A 24,700-nucleotide genomic window follows, 5' to 3' on the forward strand; every position below is an offset into this window, starting at 1 on the left:
CTTTAAAAACGGTGACGCAAAAACAAATTATGAACAATTTTGCTGCAATAACGTCGTCTTGGATTGCCGGCTTTTACAGAACTGGGACAAAATATTCACTGACAGTCATAAATATTTGAAATTCTGCAGCAATGTTACTGGAGCAGAACTATCCCAGGCGACGGCGGACGGGTCAAAAGTGGAGACAGACTGAAGAACCTCAAATGTTTTGACCTTCTGTTGCGGTTTTTCTATCAGTTAAAGTACTGAAAACCTGAATTCCCAATAAGAAATCAAGACATTTTCAGTCTAAAAGCGCAGCATTTCTAAATAATAAAAATATATGATTAATACATATATTAGTCATTATTAAAATAATATTATTGTTTGTTCCTATTGCAAAAGTATGTTTTTGTCATTTAGGCCTTAAACTGCAAAATGTTTTGCTAACCAACTAACTTTTTGGGGTTAAAACTGAACGCAAATGTAAAAAAAAAGGGATTTAAATTATGTTTGAAAAGAAGCAACAACTATATTTAGAACCAACATTCTCAGATTAAAGCTGGATATCATTGCCAAAATAATTCCATCTGTATTTCAAGTTCATTCACAATCTTGATTAAACAATGATTTATTTTTCAATCTTGAAATGTGTCGTTTGGTTATTAAAAACAAACGTTTTATAAGTGATTTAATATTAGATAAAATATGATTTAAAATGACATAAACTGAACTCAGGGAGAAAAGTAAACATCAAAATGAAGAATTCTTACATTAAAAACGAATTCAAAGTTGTTTTTGCCGTAAAAAATAAAAAACAATGTTTATTTAGAAAAAACAAATCCATTTGCACTTATCCAAAGATAGATTTGATATCATTTTCTTTTAAATTCATCCCAGTTACAGGAACAGCGATCCTTCGCTGTGACATCTTTAGAAGAAAACGTTCTCCCTTTAAGACCCACTCTGATGAAAACTGTGTTTTTGACATGTTCTTGAGGCTTTTTGTCTGACGTTAGAAGACAAATATTAAGAAAGTTGAGATTAAAATTGGATTTTTGAGTATTTCTTTCTTCAAATCGTTGTGAATCAGGAGCAGGCAAACAAACGCTGCTGGAAAAAGATCGTATTTGTGACGTCGAAAATCCTCTGTAGAGCCAGAAACTCCAATATTGCTCCCTTTTTTTTTTTGCACCGCCAACGTTAGTTTGGGGGCAGGAGGGGCGTTAAGCCAGTGGGAGAGAGTGTAAACAGAGGAATGATGGGAAATGGGGGCGGGCCAACTCTGGAGCAACGTCCAAATTCCAGAAACTACGTCCTAGAAAACCACAGGTACTTTTTTATTTTGGCTAAAACGACATAAATAGATGAAAATAGATCAAAAGATGATTGGAGTGAGACTTGAACGTGATGTTTATCATGAGTCATGTGGAGAACAGAGACATGGACTCTCCTGAGTTAACCCTGCTGCATGCTGGGCCGTCTGTGTGAGCGTACCTGTGGTACTGAGCCTGGAGGAACTGGAACTCCTCCTTAATGCGATCCAGCGTTTCCAGGACTGTGAACTTGAAGGACTGGCCAGGCTGCAGGGGGACCTGCCCAGGAAGAGAGAAGGAGAGCGGCTGAAAGGCGGCTGAACATTTCTACATGTGGCTGTTGGGGGGATTGCAGCTTCTGATCCTGTGGAGTCTGCATGCACCGAGCGTGCCGCCAAAACGAAAAAATCCCGATGACAGTGAAGGGGAAGGTCACTCCTCCTTCCCACACGCCATAAAGTCTCTGCTCCTCTCCTCCTTTAATGACTCTGCCTCCTTCACTCCATCCCCCCCCCCCTTATCTTCCTCCCCTCTTCCTTTCTTCCACATTAGCATCCTCTCCACTCTGCCAAGTTGCTAATGTATTCCAGCCCACAAAAAGCCACAAAAAAAAGAGGCAACATCAAATTAATAAGTTATGTGGAATCAAGGCACTGTCTCTCACTGCTACAATCTAACGAAGGCCCGACAAAACCAGCAGCTCCCAGGGGTTTCCCACCACCAGCAGGCCTCTGTGTCGGTCTAAAGAGCTTTTGACAGCAGCCCACCTCCTCTCTACTCTCCATGAAGTTGGACGAGCGAGGCCATTGTTGACGCTTTTGATGCTGCGGTTGTTCTCTTCAGGGACGGAACCAGAGTACGAGGGAAAGGTGGTCGGTTCTGGAAGGAGATTCCTGTTCCTGTTCTGGTTTTTCTCAGAGTCTGAATGTTCTGCGGGACTCTCCAAGTCCTTTTCTTTCCCCTCATCCTCTGTCATTCACTTCCCCAGGTGACTGTGACTGACTGGAGCGACAGGACGCAGCGGCGTTGGATGTGTCAGAATAGCACTTATAGCATCCATAGACTACCAGAAAACATTAGAGACACCTGTCCATATAGATGACACCTGTAAGTGTACAGTAATAGTCAGAATGAGCTGAATGATGTGTTAAAACTAAAAATGAGAGCATAAATATTTCATTAAACGGGATTTGTTTAGTTTTGCTTCTGATTCCTCACTTTCCTGTCACCTCTCTGCATCACTGTTTCTCTTTTTTTTCATGTTCCAGAGTTTATAAGTCTTTCGTCCTCCTTTCTTTTGTTGTCTTCTAATAAACATATTTTTTAGTTTGTCCATGTTCTTTTCCCCTCAATGCTGCATCTTTAAATCATATATTCTATTGTACATCAAAACGTTCCTCCTTTTTTCATGTTTATCTGCCGTTTTCTTGTCCTTTTGGACTCGTCACTTGTTTTTCTCTCCACAGTTCCCCACTGTTTGGTCAGTTTAGGAGAAAAGATTCAGGCTGTTACTTTTATAGACTTTTATTTTGAAAAACCTGGTCCTTTTCGTATGATCTGGACTGAACAGAATAAAAAAAATGCACATATTCCTGCTTTTTTGAGAACTGCTGCGAAACAATCTCAACTCTTTATAAATAAAGTGACTTTAGGACACGGTGGTGTAGTGGTCAGATCTCAGTCCACAGTGAAGAGGACCTGGTTTGAATCCCGGTTGGGTTGTGTGGATTTTGAATTTTACATGTTCTTGTGCATCAACATCCAGAACCAGAAGTCCTTGACCAGCAGCAACATTACCCACAAATCACTGGGAAAATAAACTTCACTTTTCACTGGTGACCCTCACAGGTACGTTTTCTTTTCTTCTTCTTCCTCTTCAATAAAAGTTTTTCGACAATTCTGAACTCTTTTGGGTTTGGATTAAGCGCAATGTTCTGGCCAATGATGTCAGGCATCATCTTGTCTGCAGCCATAGGTTGGTTGGTGTATCACCCACTGGAGTTCAGTGGGTTCTGAAGTTCGGTTGGATGGATGGACAAAGCAGCAGAAGCATGAAGGGGCTCTGAACCCTCCAATAACCAGCCTCACTTGGAGATGACCAATGCCAGCTGGACCACAGCCGTCCAATGAGAAAAAGCTTCAAGTGTATTTGGAGGAGCTCCCATATTTAAAATCAGAGTCGGCATCAATGCGGAGCCGATAAGTGACCGGGACAAGTGTCATCGTTTCAGCTGGGAGCCGTAGCTGGTTGTAATCATTTGAATTGCAAACAAAAGCTGAGGGGTAATGAGATTTTGTTGTCCTCTACAAACGACACTTCTTCAGAAGGAGAGTTTATTCTTCAGATGAAAGCAGAGACGCTGCCTGACATCCACGCCATGAAACCAGATTCCTCCCGGTAGATTTCAGCCGAATCTCTGAGCGGGAGAACGAGTTTGTTTTTGTTCATTTGATCCTAAATTCAAAACGGTTCCTGTTCAGATAAAAGCAAGGAGTTAATTAAAACTGCTTAATCCTTGTCAGACCGTACATGTTTGTTCCAATCAGGCTTACTTTAACCTGATTTGGTAACATCGCCACCCGTTGCTTAACGGTTTGTAAGCTGCGGCTGGGTGGCTATCGGCTTGCAGCTCAGACCGGGAGATTGGCAGTGTCGGTGGCGAGGCTTCATTAGTCTAGACAAGCAACATTCAATTAGATTTCAATTAGTGCGATGGCGGAGGTCAGAGGGGCGGCGGGTTCCCTAGGAATTAATCCGCAGAGCTGAGCCCGAGCAGAAGAGGTGGAGACGTGTCGACGGCTGGATGGGCGCGAACCCAGAGGGTGGGTGTGGGGGGGTCTGCACGCAGATCCCCACTGACCTTGATTCACACACTATATCGGGGAAGAGGAGGCAGGGGGGGATGAAGGGGGGGAGCCCAAGCAGACATGAGCACAAAAACAAAAACAGTAAACAAACATGGGGGGGGGGGTCCCTCTTTCTGCAGGAAAGGTGGTGATGGAGGGATGAGGAGAGGAGAGGAGTTCAGGGGGGAGATTGATACCCGTCTGACTGACAGAAGGATGAGTGAAGGGAGGAACACACCGGTCTGACACTCTCATGGAGGAATGAAGGCCACGGATGATGAAGGAGGGGTGCGGCGGTGACGGAGAGCGGCGGCCGGCCATTCATCCGCCTGACAGAAGCGCGTGGAGGGAGACAGACAGTGTCTGCGGTTGTTCCAATCAGCTGTCCTAATACCACTCCCACCATCTGCTGCCATCGCCACACGGGACGTAGAGAGACGCCGCTACGTCGCAGAAACACAAAATACTTTGGTTCTGTTAAAAGAGCCAAAAAACATGTTCTTGGAGTATTTTGTTCTGATGCTGTAGGACATATAACATAGATAATTAAGCTTAAATGTGCATTTCTGAGTATTTCTTTATGCAAATAGTCATGAATCAGGAGCAGATGCAAAAAAGATCGCATTTGTGGCATGGGCGTCCGCGTCCGCCTTTGTGTTTTTTCCCTGTATGAGCTGGCATCTGTACGGCCATTTTTGTTGCACCGTTGATGTCCGGTTGGAGGGGTGTAAGCTAGCAGGAGAATCAGAACGTGTAAAAGGGGGGCGGAGTTGCTCTGCGCCAACGGTCCCGCTCACAATGAGTTCTAATGAACTCCTGCAGAAACTATGTTCTAGAAAACGACAGGTTTTTTGATTTTTTTGTAAAAACAGCATCATCACTTTTAAAAACCACTAGGAAGACTTTAAAAAATAGATCAAAAGATGATGAGAGTAGATGTTTAAATATCATTTTACACTTGATTTAAAACTAAACTAACTTCTTAGTAACTTTGAAGTAATGACTTGATTCAAGACGATACATTTTGAGAATCTTGATGAGAAGTTTGATCTAAAAAAACTCCTATTTTAAGATATCTCTCTAATAAAACAATCATTTGAAGTTTTATTATTCTTTAAAGAGTCAAAATTGCTTGATTTAGAAAAACTGGGGAAAAAAATTGGACTTACTTGACTAATTTACTTTTTATCTATAAGACACATATAATTTAAATGGTAAAATTCTAGTCTTTTAGATAATTATGGTCTAGAATTGAAGCCTTGGCGCATTTTCACTAAGAAAGATCTACTTTATCATCAGGTATGCTGGGTTTGCGGATTCTTTACTCCACACGTCACTCAATTGGTCAGACGGCGTGCCGGCCCTCCTCTGCCCCGTTCTCCAGTTCGGCGCAGTCTGGCCTTCACCGCCATCGGCGCCTGGGCTCTGGAGTCCTTTTCCCTGGTCTGAGGTCATCGCAAGCATGCAAGATGTCAACTGCCAAAGACTACAGTTTACTCACGCTTATCTCCCCTTATTGAGATACAGTTGGATTGTTGTGCCTAAAATTGAAAATCTTTGGACAAAAACTCGTTTTTTTTTATCAAAACATGCTTATTTTACAACATTTCCAATTACCAAAGTAAGATATCAAAGTATTAGCGTTTATATCAGACTTTAGGATTAATTTTGTCTGAAAAAGGCAGAAAACATCCTATTATAAGAGGTCTTACCAAGACGAATTCTATCACTTCCATTGTTAGTGTTTTTTCCCTTAAAACTGGGGGAAAACATCTTTATTCTCTATGTTTAAGTTTTTTTTTGAGAATGACATTTACTCCGGTGAGGCGGGTTACACCAGCAGAACAAAAGCAGTGTGAAACAAAATCATAAATTCACAACCTCCAGAGGTTTTTGTCCACAGAACAAAACGAAATAACTCCTTCATCTTTGATTTATCGAGTTACACCTTTCATAGACCCTTTTTATGAGCAAAGAGAAAAGTAAAAAGAAGAAACGAGTACAGCAGGAGGAACGTTTCTTGCAGTTTCTCTTTCTGTCGGGAAAATACAGCTGAGGTTTGGTTTGTGTTGTAAAGAGGATTCACAAGGACACAGAAACCAAAGGGAGGAAGAGGGAGCTGTGAGCTCGGCAGCAAACAGAGAGGAAGATCCAGCACAACAAACATTACTTGTCTGTGCTTCTTTGCAGCAGATGGAAGCCCAGACTGTAAGGAGAGGAGTCAGTACGTCACGCAGACCTAAAAACAGCCCCATGCCTCCTGAATTTTCATATGTTCCTCTGCGTCCATGTGCCTGTGAGACCGCGGCGGCGGCGGTCCGAAACCCCACAACGATCAAACATGTGGAGGAGGGGCGGCGAGGAGGGAGCCACATCCCCTGTTCTCTCCACGTGAGACGGCAGTCAATCGCAATTCGGACGGGCTGGAACAAGCCACCAACAAAATAAGAGCGATTATCCCTGGGCGGGGGGGAGGGGGGCTGTCTGTGGGTAAAGCCTCTGTTGGAGTATCGCATAACAGGTCAAAGGTGAGACCCGCTGGCCTTAAGCATCACCTGTCTGCGTGCAGACCAGCATGTCGCTGCGTCTGGTTCGGCATTGCTTAACCTGCTGTCAAACTGACCCGATGTCATGTGAGACGCTCTGTCACGCCATGACACTTTTAACCACGCGGTCAGCTAAAGACAGAGGCGTGAAGATGGCCATGACGTGTCTTCAGCTGCAGTTGGGAGTCTGTTCTGTAGGGTCACATCAAGATCATCTTAAAGTGAATAAAAAGCAGAATGTAAATTTAAAAGAAAACAGTTTTAAACTCAAGAAGAGATGACGTAAACAAAAAGTTTGTAACAGCTGCTGTTTTGTACTTTAGATTTTTTTGATTGGCCAGGTTTTAGGTTTCTCTGATTCTTCGCTTCTAGTCCCTTCATGTACGGTTTCAATTTGTAGTTGAACCCATCGACCGTACCGGAGAACTCGACTGAGAGAGCGAGATCTCACCTGAGGAAAAGGCTTTATTTCAGGCACCAACCAAATGAAGTCAATTCAGTCGCCTTTTTTTTTTTGCGATACTGATGCCCCCATGTTGGAGCCAGACGTCGTCAGGAAGCCGTGATTGGTCCATGTCGGTCAGATCCAATGTTTCTATGGCAACCTCTCTCTGGAGTGAGCTAGATGGAAGAGTGAACAGGAAGGATCGTCTGTGACGTCACCCATAAAAAATGTCTTACCTCTGGCTCAGTCGCCGTTTTTCTGTGAAACGGACATCGCCATGTTGAAGCCAGACGGTAGTAATGCGATCGAGTGTGAGTCAACATTTCTACTGCAACTAAAGTCACCAATCAGGAGTGAGCTAGTTCAAAGTCCACACCCCTACCACTGAAAGTGGGCTCAGGAGAATCTGTCAATCAAACGTCCAAGATGGGGGCACCACATGCTTTTACTGAGGAACGTGATCGGTCCGTTACCAACTTGAATAACTTGCGATAAAGAGGATTATCAAGAAGAGCCAGAATGGTTCTTCTGACCAACAGAATGAGTCACAGCTGTTTATTTCTCTATAGAAGTCTATGGGGTTTTGGCTCCTTGGAGCCACTTCCTGTTTGGAATGCCAGGGGGGGAGGAGTCACTCAGTCCAAGTCTCGAATGCAGTCAATGACGCCACAACAGAGGAGGGGTGACACAGGCGGCGCCAACAACAGATGCTGTTCTGGAGCGGAAATGACATCACCAAAACCTCTATCACCCCATGTCACTCATGCCCTAGTAGCCAATAGGCTTTAAGCTCCGCCCCCTCGTAAAATTAGGGCCAACTCTGAAAACGAAGGCTGACTTGAAACTGTATATTGAGGCCTGAATCTGGTTTTTCATTTCATTTTTCATTGCTGATCCTGATTTGACCCCCATAGCCTTCACCTGCATACCAGCACGGTTGAGCAAAGGTGGACGCCAAACGAAGTAGGTAACGGCGGCTGAATGAGTGACAAACACTAACTTATGATGTGAAAAATCTTACATGTCACATTTCATTGTAATGCAAAACGACCACTGCATGTGGAACGCACAAAACTAAAGGCTGGTTCTGAAAGAAAACAGATCCTGAAATGTGCAAAAACATGAAATCCCTTTTTAAAATCAGAGAAACTGTGACCAAATGCAGACAAGGATTCAACAGAAGGAAGAGAAATGAACCGGAAGAAGCAGAATGTGAAAGTAACACCCAAAAAAATAAATCTGTAACTGAGGTAAAAATCTAGATTAGATTAGGGAAACTAAAATAACCGGCTCTCTAAAAACACGCCAATAAAACTCCAACTTTTGGTGCCTTCTTTGTCATAAATGTGACAAATGTTTTCATTATCTGCAAATATAAGACAAGAGGAAAGTAGAATAAAACCTTTACTTCCAACTAAAACCCTGTAAAGAGGCTGAACTAGATGGAAATTCCTACGAGTGGTTAGCAGACAGAACATGGGAGCGTATTTACATAAAACTAAGTCACTGAAACTAAAAATGAAGAAGTCACTTCCAGAAAAGCCAGGAGAAGATTTTGAGGCAGCCACCGTGGATCAGACAAACATCTGGGAGTTCTTATTCTGTCTGTTTGTCTTCCTCGTTTATCTGTTTAGCCCCTGGCACACTTCCTACCCACATGTGAGAATTCACACGCTATCAGCAGGCATGTCTGCGCATGGATGCAACCTCCGGAATGGAGGATCCACAAACATTTCATCTTTCTTCTGTCCTGCTCCCTGAACCTCCGCCTCCCTTTTTCTTGGTACTTTTTTTTCCCACCTTTTGTTCTTCATGTGTTAGATGAGCTGAGACAGAATCAGATTCAAGGCATTAAATAATAAATCTGTGCTGGAACATTCAGGAAAAGGAACGTTTCTAGACGAGAAACAGTCCCTGCATGTGAGCGTTTGCCATTCTGAAGCTCTGGAAATAAGCAGACTGTGACAGACTGGAAACATGCTGAAGGGCAGAACGGGGATGAGTTTCAATCGGCTCTGCTTTTCCTTCTCCTGAACGTCCACGTCCAGTTTAGTGTTCCACAAAAGACTCCAAGACCCCGACAGGAGCAGAAAAGCTGCACAGAGTGGGAGAAAGCAGGCTGTGTTTCTGAGGACAGTCAGAACTGCTCCAACTGGAAGTCAGTTAGGCGATCCAGTTAACACTGCAGCCCACTAGTCAGGCCCCTAATCCAGCCTGGATTACAAACCGGGCTAGACTGGCAGCTCCACGAGTCCGTGGACTCCATCCGGCCCAGCTCTGATCGAGTCTGTGATCAGAGAAGGAAAGTAGACGCGACGCAGAACCGGAGGACAGAAAATGAGCTGGTTTGGATCAGAGTCTGGGTCGGGGGGGCGCTTCTCGCATCCAAACCCTGTGGCTACTCGGAAGACTTCAACTGTTTCTTTTTTTAGAAATGCTGCTTAATTTTGAAGGCTCTGCGGTGTTAAATGTAAACAAGGCGCGGACAATAGAGAGGAGGAGAAGGTGACACCAATCCTCTGCTGCTCACCTTCATTACAGCTGCAGAGGTTTGGAGGAAAAGAAACAAGCTGCTAAAAAATGTCAAAAAACTTTTCTGTCAAAACCAGCCGACTTTTAAAAGCGTCTCACTGTACTTCCCATAACTGGTTAGTTAGTTTAGCCGTAAAGCATTTTCCAGACAGAAGGTGAGCTCTCCTTGCACACTATCACAGATTATTACAGATTGCACTTGCAGCATTTCATAGACTTTACCGCACACACACACACACACACACACGCACGCACACACACACACACACACACACCTTTTTGCTTCTCTGGTTACATTTTCTGAGCTGAAATCCCCCTGAAGAGCTTTTGTGTTTGCTCAATCCCACACAACTGTTGTAAGCCGCACGTTTATCAAAGTGTGGCACGTTCAACACGTTCATCACTTCCATGTTTCTCTTTCATGTCCCAGTCACTTTGTTGGTTTTTGTCGTTCCTTTCCAGAACGCTCTGTCGTTGGTGTGTGTTTGCTCTTGATTTGTGAGCCTGATCAAAATCATGCGTGCAGAAAAACAAACCCACACCCCGCCTGTTGAGGTGTGGCAGCCAATCAAAGGCTCGTGCATTCTCGGCCGCAGCTGAAGGGAAACTGGGAAATTATTTACTGTTCTTGTTTTTGGCACAAACACAAATCACCCCTCCTTCAAACACACACACACACACACACAGGTTGCATTGCAGCAACCGAAGCTTTGCACATCCAAACTTGTGCAAAGCTTTTAGGAAGCGACATGTTGGCAGACCCACACTCCTGCAGCTGCAACACAACCAGCACCCGAAGCAGCGGCACGCTCCGGCAGGCGATGGCGTCGCAGCAAAACAGCCTCTATTTCCTCATCCTGGTGTGGGACCGCAAGTTCAAACAAGCTCAAGCTTCAGAAGAACCGCTGCGGCGAGTTATCTTTCAACATCTCGTCCACGCTGCCTCCATCCAAACCCAGCAGGACCACCTTAACTAGTGCCAGTCCACCTTAAACTAAACAAAGTTAAAAAAAAAACATTAAAACATCTTCTCTTCCTACAGCCGTGACCCAGAGCGACACGTCCTCTACACGTTTAGGTGCATGAACACCAATGAGAAATACAGACTCACAACACTCTGAGGCCACAACTACACAAAAAAAGATCATTAGGAACTCGTCAAATAAAAGCACATTCCTCGACATACACGCAGTTCTGATAACGCCTGCAGGAAAAAGAATCCAGTGGAACCAATTACAGCCCATCAACAGCCAGTCTTCCTCCTTTCCCAGCAGCCCCAGAGCAGAGGAGCGCTGTCCTTCTCCCATTAAAGCCAGATATGTTTTGCTTCAAAGATTTAGGAGCAGGAGGTCCGAGCGTCTGCAACCGATCCCTGCTGACGCCTCCAGCCAGGACGGAACCAGTCATTTGAACAACCATTCATATCATTTGTGGTTGACAATCTGATTCATAGTCGACATCGGTTCATTTTGAACGATCCGATTCTCTGACCTGAAATGGATCCAGATCATCTTTAGGCAAAACTTCAACCAGTGTGACTCAGAGAGAAATTCCTGCTACTGAGGAGTGAAGTTTTCCAGATTCTTGGATTTCTTCCAGATCATCAAGTGGAAATGAAATCTGTGTCCAAACAAACAATTAACTAGAATGAATGTCAAATCCATTCACATGTTAGTCTCCTAAAGTTCACCACTGTTGTTTTTCCACATCCAAAAAATCCAAAGGGAACATTCTCAGAACATTCTAGACACTGGATGGTCACATGACTTTACCAACCATCATTCACATGACTGGAATGATGGATGATCAATTTCTGCTGCATCACATGTGTGCTGTCCACTGAAGCACTTGGTCGTCTTTACGTTACGATACCTACCGTGTGTCATTCCACATGGTGTTTTCCAATATTAATCATAATCAATTTATTTTCTTTTGAAATGATTTTATGATGTTTAGCTCGAATTGATTCGATTCTGACAGATCGATCTGGTTGGATCGTAAAAATAAAAATTAAATCATTGATTAGTCATTTGTCAGAGCTCTCTCCCTCTGATCACCAGCAGGAACCCTATGGAGTTAATTCAGTCTCAATAATCAGAAATGCACACAACCGGTTTTACAAATGCACACGCTCCGATTCACAAATGTCATTTTATGCAAACGTGAAAAATAAATTCGGAAATACACACCCTGTGTTTCACAAACACACAGATTGTGTTTCACACATGCACACTAAATGTTTTACAAATGTACAATAAGTGTTTCTCACAAATGTGCACACTGTTTTTCACAAAATTTTTTTAGAAATTCACAATAAATGTATCAAAAATGCACAGTAAGTGCTTCACAAACATGATTTTTAGGTACACATGTGATGTGAACTCACAGATCATTCGAATTGCAGACTGTGCATTCAAAATCCCGTTCTCGTTTGTGAATCTCCCCGTGTGTGTGAGAGATTTTTCTACGGTGAATATTGAGACTCATCTGACGGAGCGGGTCAACTAATGTCACCATTGGCTAGTGAATCTGTCAATCAAACTCATCGGCAAAGCAGGCGGGTTCGCTTTTAGCCAATCGTATGGCCCCTTACACTCCTCACTTTCAAAGTGACGAGGGAGGGAGCTGTTCAGCACAGCAGTTGAAAGGACGCGGGCGGCAAACATGGCGGAGAGGTCTTCTGAACGGGATCAGTCTCAGCCCGTAAGTAATGCATTTATTTGATCATTCCCTCGTTGTACGTCCTGTAATGTTATTGAATACTAAGTTGAAGCGTTCTCCTTTGCCAAGTGACATGTGTGAATGCTTTATGAACACTGCAGCCGAGTCGTTTGCAGAGTACCCCCACCGCAAATTAGCTTAGCTTTGTTTTGCTTAGCCTGTGCAAGTTGTGTCTGCCTGTGAGTGAAGTTCAAGCCGGTGTCGGTTCAAGCTAGCGTCTATAGCCAATGATCTGTAGGTTCTTAACATGATTCATAAGGAACTAAGGGGAAAAGCATGCCGGATTTACAGCAGCACAGAAAGTTTAATAAAAAGTATTGATTTGGAGACGGCGATTTGTTTAAACACTGATGTTATGCTAACTAGCTAGTTGTTCCGTGTGCTGCCTTTATGTAAACGCGATCCGGGTTAAAGTTAGACACAGCATTTTCACAACCCAGACTTTAAGACGGGGTGGACTGTGCAACAAAGTTAATTCATATGACATTCATGAAAACGGCATTTTTTAAATATAACATACATGAATCCACTGTTGAATGAAAGAAGCCTCATTAAGTTTCTAACGTTAGAACCCGTATTCATTGTGATGACCAGCCCTGTGAGATTGTGTCAGAGTGACAGCCACTAAAATCCCCGTATCTTTACTTCCAATGACGTAATGACAAGAATCCCAAACATGATGTTTTTAGGCTGTTTTGTAGTCGATAAGTAGTCACAGAAAGGGTGGATGGGAGAAATCAGCTGTCAACAGTGATTAGAGTAGAAGTTACTGTAAGTATTACACACAGGCTTCCTGTGATCAGTGTCTTGTCTCTGATTTTTTTAAAGCTGTTCTTTACTACAAGCTCAAGTAATCATAGCAGGAGTGTTTTAAAAAAATTCCCCTTTCATATATTTGAACATTATGTAATTTAAGATCAGACAGCTAAATTATCTAATCCATGTTTGTTGTGTTTTTATTTATTCTCTAGGAATTACTGAAGCGTGACAGCGTGACAATCTTTTGTTCCTCGTGACATCAGGCAATACAACTCTCTGGCAGGGCATCTTACAAGTAATTTCTTTTAATTTTACCCACTGATTTTCCAATTATTTACCTTTTTTTATCTATCTTTTTATTTTGTGATATTTCTATTTGTAATGCATGTGTGTTTATGTGTTTTTTTAAGATGGCCATTTTAAAAAAATTTCCTCAGGGATTATTAAATACCCTTCTATTCTATTCTATTTCATATTTTATCATCCTATTGTATTACTGTTTTACCTGTCAATTGGGAATTTAGCATTTTTGCCGCCGTAAATATCTGTCAGTTGAAAGTATTTGTACTTGTATTCCATGTATCCTGTACCTGAAGATAGCAGAGAACAACTGTGCAGACACCCACTTGGCCTTCTTCAGTGACGCTGTGAACGTTTATGGCTTTCCTCTGAGGTATTCATGTTATTCATAAAGAAATCTTTCATTCACATATCAGGCAGTATAAGTACTTGGTTATTTGTACAAAAATAAAATTACTTTTTTTAGACTCCTCTCCATAAACAAGGGCAACTCTAAAACTTTCCCCTCATGAATAACATTTTACCCCGCCTTAACAGTCTCTCTCACCTCATTTTTTTCCTCAGTTATACATGTAACCCACTCCTGCAATTTTTTTAACCTAGAAATTCTACTTATTGGCAACGTACATAAGAACATTACATTTTAAACTGATGTGTACCGTATTGGCGATGCATTTGTAATTATGTGTTTGAGACATGATTTTCATGTTATTGTCAGGGTGAGAGGAGATCACGGAGGAGAAAATGTGGGCATAGCTGAGTTGATGCTCACAGTACGTACAACTGACACAAACGGCTTCATTGTGGGAAAAGTGTACACACAATCAACGGTGAGTTGAACCTAGTTTTAGAAGCTTTAATATATACACAGGGCTCCAGACTGCGTCCATTTGGTCGCATTTTGCGACCAAAATTTGAGAGTGTGCGACTGAATTTTACACCCAGTCGCACATGTGCTACCAGTAAATTTGCCTCCTCCACCTTCCGTATTTTTTATACATTAAACATGAAAGGAGCACGTCAATGATCGATGAAATGAGAGATGAAATCATCAATGAGACGCGAGCGCACACGCACGCAGGCAGACACACACACACTCGCGCGAAAACTCATGAGACTGGAGCACACGCGAGCACACACTCGCGTTTCATTGAGTGATGCCTGAGGCGGCCAATGCGTGTGAGAAGAATAGGGAAAGTCACTGCAAGTGGCTAAAATATGTGGAGGGGGCGGGGCCTAGAGATAATCGAGCGCGCGTAAACATCCGTGGGAAGGAAACGGAGACAAATATCATCACAACCTGATATGTGCGTCTGAGCTATGAGCAAGCGAACTATTGATTCGTTCTTCCGACCTGCAGCTAGTGTACCAGTGACAGAGTGTACAGCAGGGGTCTCAAACTCGCATGAAATCGAAGCTGCAGCGAGACTGAAAGAGAACAGGAATTAGGAGTTGTCCTTAACATTCAATTTCGTTTTAATATGCCTCTCCCCCTAAGTATGAGCTGTGATATTACATCTTTTATAATTATTTTAATGTTTTGTAATGGATGTAGCCTTTTTTTAATCAGTTGGTATTTTAAATTATTTTAATTGATCAGTGAACTACAAAAAACCCATCAGGACGCATGTCCCATAATGCATTGTTTTTTAGTCTGTAGGGCAGCTTTTAGTCAGTTCAATACTAAATTTCCAGCTGCGTTCGCTCTGATTGGTGTCTTGCTCTCACCCCTTTCTCGTGATATTTTTGTTTTGATTGACAGGTGATGTTGGAGCAAAAACAAAAATATACGTCACACACCAGGTGATCTGTGCAGTGTTGCGTCCATCTGGGTGATCTCAAACACGCTTATTGTGCATCTTGGCTGAACCTATTTGGTGTCACCAACATGAATTTCCATCCTCTAATATTTACATACATTTAAGTATTGTTTGAAACTGTGAAATTACGAAAGGTTACTACAGTAATCACTTGTTACTAAAAACTTTTTATTCTAAAAGTATGGTATTTTTTTTACTATTTTTACTTAGTTGTACTGTCGTGACAGCGATGGTGATGTCAGTTTACATTCATGTTGCATCTTCAAAAATGCAGAATAAAATATGACACTGAATTAGAAACAGCACATTGTAATTTCTGCATCTATTATTAAAGTATTTATTTGTAATACAGTGGAAATTAGTAGATTTGGTTAGAATGTTGATTTACGGTATGCGCCCCTAAATTTTCTGGTTGTGCCCCTAAAATTTTCAGTTAGGGGCCACTGTGCTCCTAGTGAAAAAAGTTAGTCTGGAGCCCTGATACATAAAAGTGAATGATGTATTAAAAATAAATCTGACAATATAATATTTCTTTTTGCTTTTTTCCAAATACAGGATTGAGCCCCTCTGGTGTGATGTCTTCGTGAGTGTTACTGGTTTATATTACAACATCCTGCACTTTCCTGAGGACCAAGACTTGCTCAATATCAGTCACATCACGTATTCTGCTGCCATTACATTTTTCTACCACGCATTCAGGCCAGTTTGGATGTCTTTAGTGACGCGTGGGACAGCCATCAAATCAGGACGGAGCAAAGCATGACACCAAATCAGCTGTGGCAGTTGGGCTTGACCCAGAACCCTGTTTCTGATCCCCGGGTAAATGCTTTATTTAATCTCACTGTACTGGACAACTGATTTGTGTGCAGTTTGACTAAAGTGGAAAGTATCAAGAAGAGTATCATGAAATCATAATGACTACAGTGAATTTTCATCGAAAATGAATGAAAAGGATTATTGTTGTGTGGTGCAAACTATTTCCCTAAATTGTTTGTTTGTAGGAAGAATAGCACATCTGCAAGTTCAAAATGCATCACAATGCATGGCATTATGAGCCATCAGATGTACTAATGTCACTACTTTGTTAAGGTTCACTTATTTGCAAATTATAAACAGTTATGGAGATATGAGGTCTGCCTGCTAGAAACAATATAAGTCATTATTAGTTGGTCTCTGTTCCTACACAATCTAAAACCTAAAAAAACAGCGCTGTTCATAAACAGTATCTTTTTTTTTTTTTGTCAGGGTATGCTGGTTCCAGAGATTGAATGGGAGGAGAGTGGATCCATGGCTGAACCTCATCCTGGGATCAATGTCCCGGTATGGGACAGTCCTCTTTTGGGTCCACAAATGTTGGAACTGCAAGACGACATCAACCCATTGTTTAATTCAGACCGTTTGGGAGTGGACCTACATCTTTAATGTCCCGTTTGTTTAGAACTTAATTTAGGCGACATAATTACATACAGAAGAAGAGAGACTGAGCGGGGCAAGACAGAGTTCAAATCAATACTGCTGTATTGTTCAAGGGACTTCATTGTATGTAAGGAAGTTATGAAAATTAGTTCCAGTTTAAATAAAATTCAAATCAGTAGAGATCCCACATTTGCTTAAATTTTGATGTTTTAATCTGTCCATGTTTTCTCTGAATTTTACTCTGCAATAAAGGGTGAATGTTTGCACTTTGTTGTTCTATGACCATCTTTTGTTGTGTAGTATTTAACCAGCTATAAAACCCAGAGAGATGAGGATCTTTTTTGCAAGGGTGACCTGGCCAAGAGGTGTATATGTATATGGTTACAATATAAAATCAATGACATTTGTGTTATTAAAAAAATAAAATTAAGGTCAAGCAAAGTGACTTCGGGCTGAGCAGGGGATGTGTATTGGGTATCTGTGATTGACAGTGAGATGAACTTGAGGTAATGTAGTCCCACTGCGTGGTACGGAGCAAAGTGATGCCAGTTTCTTCACAAAACCTGTGGAAGTTGAAGATTTTTCTCCTCCACCTTCATATGATCAAAACCGTGTCTGAGTGTTGAAATGACGCTAGCATGAAAGCTAAGAGAATAACGTACAAACAATCCCGAGTGAAACATTCATTTTAAATCTCATGACCAGTACAGAGTTCGATGGATTCAATGTCAACTGCATTCAACCACTGTTGCCTTGCTTCCAGGTCCACTGAAAAGTTGCACAAGCCAGTAATTTTTGACAACCGAAGGCAATAAACCGACAAGCCATGCTAAGGCTAACACGCTAACGACCGACTGGTACAGAATCAAATATGGGCGGGGCTTTTGCCACCCGCAGAAAGCGTAGAGAAAGTGTAAGGGGCCATACGATTGGCTAAAAGCGAACCCGCCTGCTTTGCCGATGAGTTTGATTGACAGATTCACTAGCCAATGGTGACATTAGTTGACCCGCTCCGTCAGATGAGTCTCAATATTCACCGTAGAAAAATCTCTCACACACATGGGGAGATTCACAAACGAGAACGGGATTTTGAATGCACAGTCTGCAGTTCGAATGATCTGTAAGTTCACATCACATGTGTACCTAAAAATCATGTTTGTGAAGCACTTACTGTGTATTTCTGATACATTTATTGTGAATTTATAAAATGTTTTTTGTGAAACACAGTGTGCACATTTGTGAGAAACACTTATTGTGCATTTGTAAAACATTTAGTGTGCATTTGTGAAACACAATCTGTGTGTTTGTGAAACACAGGGTGTGTATTTCCGAATTTATTTTTCACGTTTGCATAAAATGACATTTGTGAATCGGAGCGTGTGCATTTGTAAAACCGGTTGTGTGCATTTCTGATTATTGAGACTGAATTAACTCCATAGAACCCTCTCCTGAGTACTGAATCCACTGCATCTCCCAGCAGCCCCAGTGTGCACTTCCTGGATGCCACACACCTGACTCTCATTCACTCAATCACTCACAGTCTACTTAAGCACCACTGAGCCTCACTCAGTGCAAAGTATTGTTCGTACCACTCTGCCTTTATTACCGAGCGTTGTAGTTGGACCCTCTGTCTCCTGACCCTGGGTCTGACTCAGTTTGCCTGCCGCCTGCCCCAACTCTCGCCTGGATCCTGACTACCCTGTCTCTCTCCTGATGCTCTCATGCCTGTTATTGACCCCTGCCTGCCTGACTGACCTGGCTTTGTGGACTTCTAGCTGAGCTGATAAACCTGCTGCATTAGTTAGGAACCAGCCGTCTGCCTGTTCTTGTGACGTTGTTGCACCCCTAAGCAACAGATTTGCCTCAAAAGAAGTTTGCCCCCCTACAGGGGCCCCCCCAATGCCCAGAGGCACAAGCGAACCCAGTGTCCGGCCCCCAGCCCACAAGACAGGAGCGCTTAGCCATACCAGGCGGCAGCCATGGGGGCCACCGGGTGCCGGACACCGAGACAAAGGCCAGGGACGGAGCCAGGGCCCCCGGAACCCATGAGCCGGCCACCACCCGACCGACGCCCAAAATACCTTTAATTTGACCATTCACATGCCTTAAATTCTTTGCTGTTTCAGCAAATATTTCTTTTTTTTTTAATGATAATTTTGATGACTAAAAGTTGAGTGCATGGTAGTTTTTGTACCTAAAGGAAAAAGTATGAGAAATTGTTTTCACTCGACGTACCTGGATCAATAAAGGTTTAACTAAAGCAAACAGCTAAGAACAGTTTTTTTTCTTTGACAAAACTAAAATTTCCTTGTCGATTTAGGAACCAAATGTGAAGTTTTTCTAAATAAAGCGTTAAAAAAATCCTTAGATGTTGACAAATTGATATCTGGAATAAAAAGAACCCCAGGATTAGGAAAAGCGTCCTTCAACAACACCGAAAACATGGTGGACTACCTCTCCCTAACTTTCAGCTCTACTATTGGGCTGCCAACATAAGAGCCATGTTACACTGGAAAGTCATACAATCCCCCACTTTAACACCTCCAGCATGGCTACGCATGGAAAACTCTTCTTGTCTTTGTACCTCCCCTTTTTTTATTACTTTGTTCCAGACTTCCATATCCTGAGCCTCTCTCGAAATACACCTCCAATCCCGTAGTGCAATATTCTCTTAAAATTTGGGCACAATTTAGAAGAGTGTTTTCCCTTAAAGATCTGTCAAAATTGGCTCCTGTTTTTAGAAATCATCAGTTCATACCTTCAACCTCAGACGAAGCTTTTCATGAATGGAGCAGGAGAGGAGTTTGTTGAATTGATGACCTGTTTATTGACAACACGTTTGCATCTTTTGATCAACTTCTGGTTAAATTCAACATCCCTCACTCTCGTTTTTTTAGATATGTGCAGCTTCGTAGCTTTGTTTCTAAGTCATTTCCCCGTTTCCCATCCCATCCACCTGATTCCCTTTTAGAATCCACTTTGAAAATTAAAGTTGGCTCCAGGGGAACAATTGGCAAAATCTATTCTTTGTTAAACACATGATTTAGAGCCCTGACAACACTCAAATCTCACTGGGAAGAAGAACTAAACTTGAATATTGCTGACAGTATTTGGAGTGAAGCGTTAGATAACATACATTCCTCATCAATCTGTTTGCGTCATCAGGTTATCCAGTTTAAGATCGTACACCGACTCCACTGGTCCAAAGTTAAACTTTCCAAGTTCATCCACAATATAGATCCCACATGTGACCGATGTAGCTGTTCTGTAGCCACCCTGTCCCATATGTTCTGGTCCTGTTCCAAGTTAGATCACTTCTGGGAATCTATATTCACTTTTTTCTCTGATGTGCTGCGTACGCCTTTACAACCCTCTGTTTTTTCTGTATTATTTGGTGTTTTACCCGTAAACCTGGACCATAGAGAACAAACTATCATCTCCTTTGGGACACTGATTGCCAGGAGACTCATACTGCTCAAATGGAAAGAAAAATACCCTCCAACCTTCAACATGTGGCTGGAAGACCTTCTGCACTTTTTGGTGCTGGAGAAAATTCTATCTAACATGGAAGCCTATATTGGAGCATCTCAGAGACTTGGATGTCATGGTTGCCAAAAAATGTCTGTGACCGGTCTTGTAATGTGAATAGGTGTTTTTTATATTCTTTTATTATTATTTTTTTATTGTGTCCCGCCAGGTGTCTAAGCTTCTGTAAGACTTGAGACTGAATGGTAAAATGAGAGTGGGAGGGAGGGTGGGGGGTGGGGGGGGGGGTGTATGTTGTTTTATGTTGTTTCATGTTGTATGTTTTGTACTGTTTCAAAAAAACAAAATCAATAAAAAGACTGAATGTATGGTTTAACATATGAACGTAATGTTATGTCATTTTTTTTATCTTTCTGGGTGATTTTAACATCTACCAAAGGGACTGCAGATGAAAAATAGCCCTTTGGCTAACTCTGACATATTGACAGGAAGGTTTATTAATATGTGCTGTCCCTGTATCGAATACATAAATACATCTGAAAATCACGTAATTGACGCATGAATCACTAATGAATTGCACATGAAGCTGACCACAAGTTTTCTCACTTTTTCCACGTATATTCTTCACTTGTGACCAATTTTCCGCCATGCAATATGCGCTAAATGTACGTAGTGGCTGTGTGACACAGGAAAACATCCGAGCTCAGGGGTTAAAGACCTCATCAGAGGATCTCTCCGTCACCGCCATCGCTCCTGAAAGGAACAGGAAGAGAACGCGCACCGCAACATTTTAACCCCATGATATAACCTATCAGAGACAGTAAAGAAGCAGTAAACTGATTTTAAAAACATCGGACACGATGCAAACGAGTTTCACAAACTGCTTTCCGTTGAAAACGTGTCTTATTCTCTTTGACTTGATGGGCAGGGTCTGTGTGGATCCCTCATCTGGATGGGAAGAAGGAGACGTCACTGACTCTGAAGGCCTTTTGGTGCCAGACAAGCAGCCTGAATGTTTCACAAACACGCCGATCTTCTGGGATTTTCACACATCTCCAGCATTTAAGAGACGAAAAAAAGGAAGATGCGGCAAAAGGAGAACCTCCAGACCGGTGAGAGGCTTCCAACGTGAATCAAAACACGCAAGCGCCTGGAATTACACGCGTGTGCGTCCGTGTTGTGGACGGTTTCCCACCTTCCTGCAGATCACATTTCATGAAATCAAGTTCTGCTCCACGTGAAACGGAGAAGGATAAAGTGAAAGGAGACAGAGGGAGAATGAGCTGGGGGGGCTATCGATCGTCTGGGGGCCGTCTCAATCTGCTGCTGAACTTTATCACAATCACAGAGCATCGCAGCAGGAAGCTCTCTGCTCCGCCTCTGAGGCAGAGAACAGAGGAATGCTGGCTTTTTAGTCCTCATTTCTCACTCATTTTCATTTCTCTTTCAACCTCCGGCAGAGCTTTTTTATTTTTTAACTCAACTCTTTGTCTCTTTTATTTCGTTCCGGGCTTTCACATGTTTCACTTTCTCCCTTTTTCTTCCAGCTTGACTGGATTTTTTTCCTTTTTTCCAGCCGCTGACTTATTAGCATTCTCTCTGTACATATAATTGATTCCTCATGCCGTCCTCTTGTGAAAATGTCATTCATAATTCTATGTGATATCAGGATGACTGACTGGCTGACTGACTGACTGACTGACTGACTGACTGACTGACTGAGTTGCTGAAAGACTGACTGACTGACTGACTGAATGACTGACTGAATTGCTGGCTGAGTTGCTGACTGAGTTGCTGACTGACTGACTGACTATGTTGCTGGCTGACTGACTGACTGACTAACTGACTGACTGACTGACTGACTGAGTTGCTGAAAGACTAACTGACTGACTGACTGACTGACTGACTGACTGACTGACTGACTGACTGACAGTCGGACGGACGGACGGACGGACTGACTGACTGAGTTGCTGAAAGACTGATTTGCTGACTGACTGACTGACTGACTAAGTTGCTGACTGACTGAGTTGCTGACTGACTGACTGACTAGGTTGCTGACTGAGTTGCTGACTGACTGACTGACTAAGTTGCTGACTGACTGACTGACTGAGGTGCTGACTGACTGACTGACTGACTGACTGACTGACTGACTGACTGACTGACTGACTGACTGACTGACTGAGTTGCTGGCTGAGTGACTGACTGACTAACTGACTGACTGACTGACTGACTGAGTTGCTGAAAGACTAACTGACTGACTGACTGACTGACTGACTGACTGACTGACTGACTGACAGTCGGACGGACGGACGGACGGACTGACTGACTGAGTTGCTGAAAGACTGATTTGCTGACTGACTGACTGACTGACTGACTAAGTTGCTGACTGACTGAGTTGCTGACTGACTGACTAGGTTGCTGACTGAGTTGCTGACTGACTGACTGACTAAGTTGCTGACTGACTGACTGACTGAGGTGCTGACTGACTGACTGACTGACTGACTGACTGACTGACTGACTAAGTTGCTGACTAAGTTGCTGACTGAGTTGCTGACTGACTGACTGACTGAGTTGCTGAAAGACTGAGTTGCTGACTGACTGACTGACTGACTGACTGACTGACTGACTGACTGACTGACGGACTGACTGAGTTGCTGACTGACTGACTGACTGACTGACGGACTGACTGAGTTGCTGACTGACAGAGTTGCTGACTGACTGACTGACTGACTGACGGACTGAGTTGCTGACTGACTGACTGACTGAGTTGCTGAAAGACTGAGTCGCTGACTGACAGAGTTGCTGACTGACTGACTGACTGACTGACTGACTGACTGACTGACGGACTGACTGACAGAGTTGCTGACTGACAGAGTTGCTGACTGACTGACTGACTGACTGACTGAGTTGCTGACTGACTGACTGACTGACTGACTGACTGACGGACTGACTGAGTTGCTGACTGACAGAGTTGCTGACTGACTGACTGACTGACTGACTGACTGACTGACTGACTGACGGACTGACTGAGTTGCTGACTGACAGAGTTGCTGACTGACTGACTGACTGACTGACTGACTGACTGACTGACTGAGTTGCTGACTGACTGACTGACTGACTGACTGACTGAGTTGCTGACTGACTGACTGACTGAGTTGAGTTGCTGACTGACTGACTGACTGACTGACTGACTGACTGACTGACTGACTGACTGAGTTGCTGACTGACTGACTGACTGACTGACTGACTGACTGAGTTGCTGACTGACTGACTGACTGACTGACTGACTGACTGACTGACTGAGTTGCTGACTGACTGACTGACTGACTGACTGACTGACTGACTGACTGAGTTGCTGACTGACTGACTGACTGACTGACTGACTGACGGACTGACTGACAGAGTTGCTGACTGACAGAGTTGCTGACTGACTGACTGACTGACTGACTGAGTTGCTGACTGACTGACTGACTGACTGACTGACTGACTGACGGACTGACTGAGTTGCTGACTGACAGAGTTGCTGACTGACTGACTGACTGACTGACTGACTGACTGACTGACTGACTGACTGACTGACTGACTGACTGACGGACTGACTGAGTTGCTGACTGACAGAGTTGCTGACTGACTGACTGACTGACTGACTGACTGACTGACTGAGTTGCTGACTGACTGACTGACTGACTGACTGACTGACTGAGTTGCTGACTGACTGACTGAGTTGCTGACTGACTGACTGACTGACTGACTGACTGACTGACTGACTGACTGACTGACTGACTGAGTTGCTGACTGACTGACTGACTGACTGACTGACTGACTGAGTTGCTGACTGACTGACTGACTGACTGACTGACTGACTGACTGAGTTGCTGACTGACTGACTGACTGACTGACAACATTCTGATTACAGCAACCAGATCAGGACCCTCCTGTAACAAATGGCAGTGCCAGCAGAAACTTCTGCTGTTGGATTGAAAAAGCCTTTAAATCCAGAAACAGGTTCAACGCAAACTATTTTAGAAGTTGGTTTAACTTTTACGTCTTTCCAAGCTTCTCTCAAAATCAACAGTTGAGAATTGTGTGTCTCATTAAGAGCTGGGATTGAAATACAAGAAAATTCTCATTAAAATGAGTCAAAATCCTTTTTCTCCACAGCTTGACGAAAAATGTAATTTAAGACTCAAAAAATCTCTGCAATTGTTGGTTCAAAATATAGGGACGTCATTTAATGTTCAACAAAGTGCTAGTTTTTGATTTAATGTGAATTTATTAAAATGGGTTAACTTGTACCAAGATATTCACTTTGTTTACATTAAAATGAGTCATTTTCACTTATTGGACTTTTTTAATACTTCTTATTACGCTGCAGAACATTCAATTTGAAGTGTTTCCATCTAACAGTTGGATTTTTGGGCTCTTTATTCTCTTTTGAAATTCTTCTGTGGAACTTCTTGTTCCTAGATTTTAATATTTTCCTGTCAGATTTCTTGTTAAGTCAAATATTTGCTGCATGGACAGATAATCAGT

The 24,700-nt window shown here is 42.8% G+C and overlaps 1 protein-coding gene across 4 annotated transcripts in view; it reads right to left on the reverse strand.

Annotated features, from left to right (window-relative positions):
* The window catches only part of LOC101157442 (transducin-like enhancer protein 4), a 106,743-nt gene that overhangs the window by 80,425 nt on the left and 1,618 nt on the right, over positions 1 to 24,700 (reverse strand). For all 4 annotated transcript variants that reach the window (XR_002873214.1, XM_023954565.1, XM_023954566.1 and 1 more), the window contains exon 3: positions 1,477 to 1,574. Coding sequence is in view for 3 of the 4 variants with exons in the window: in XM_023954565.1 (XP_023810333.1) it covers positions 1,477 to 1,574 (98 nt within the window). In the remaining variant the exon portion in view is untranslated. The remainder of the gene's footprint in view (positions 1 to 1,476; positions 1,575 to 24,700) is intronic.

This window comes from Oryzias latipes, chromosome 4 (genome assembly GCF_002234675.1).
Source record: "Oryzias latipes chromosome 4, ASM223467v1".
NCBI classification, from domain to species: Eukaryota; Metazoa; Chordata; class Actinopteri; order Beloniformes; family Adrianichthyidae; genus Oryzias; species Oryzias latipes.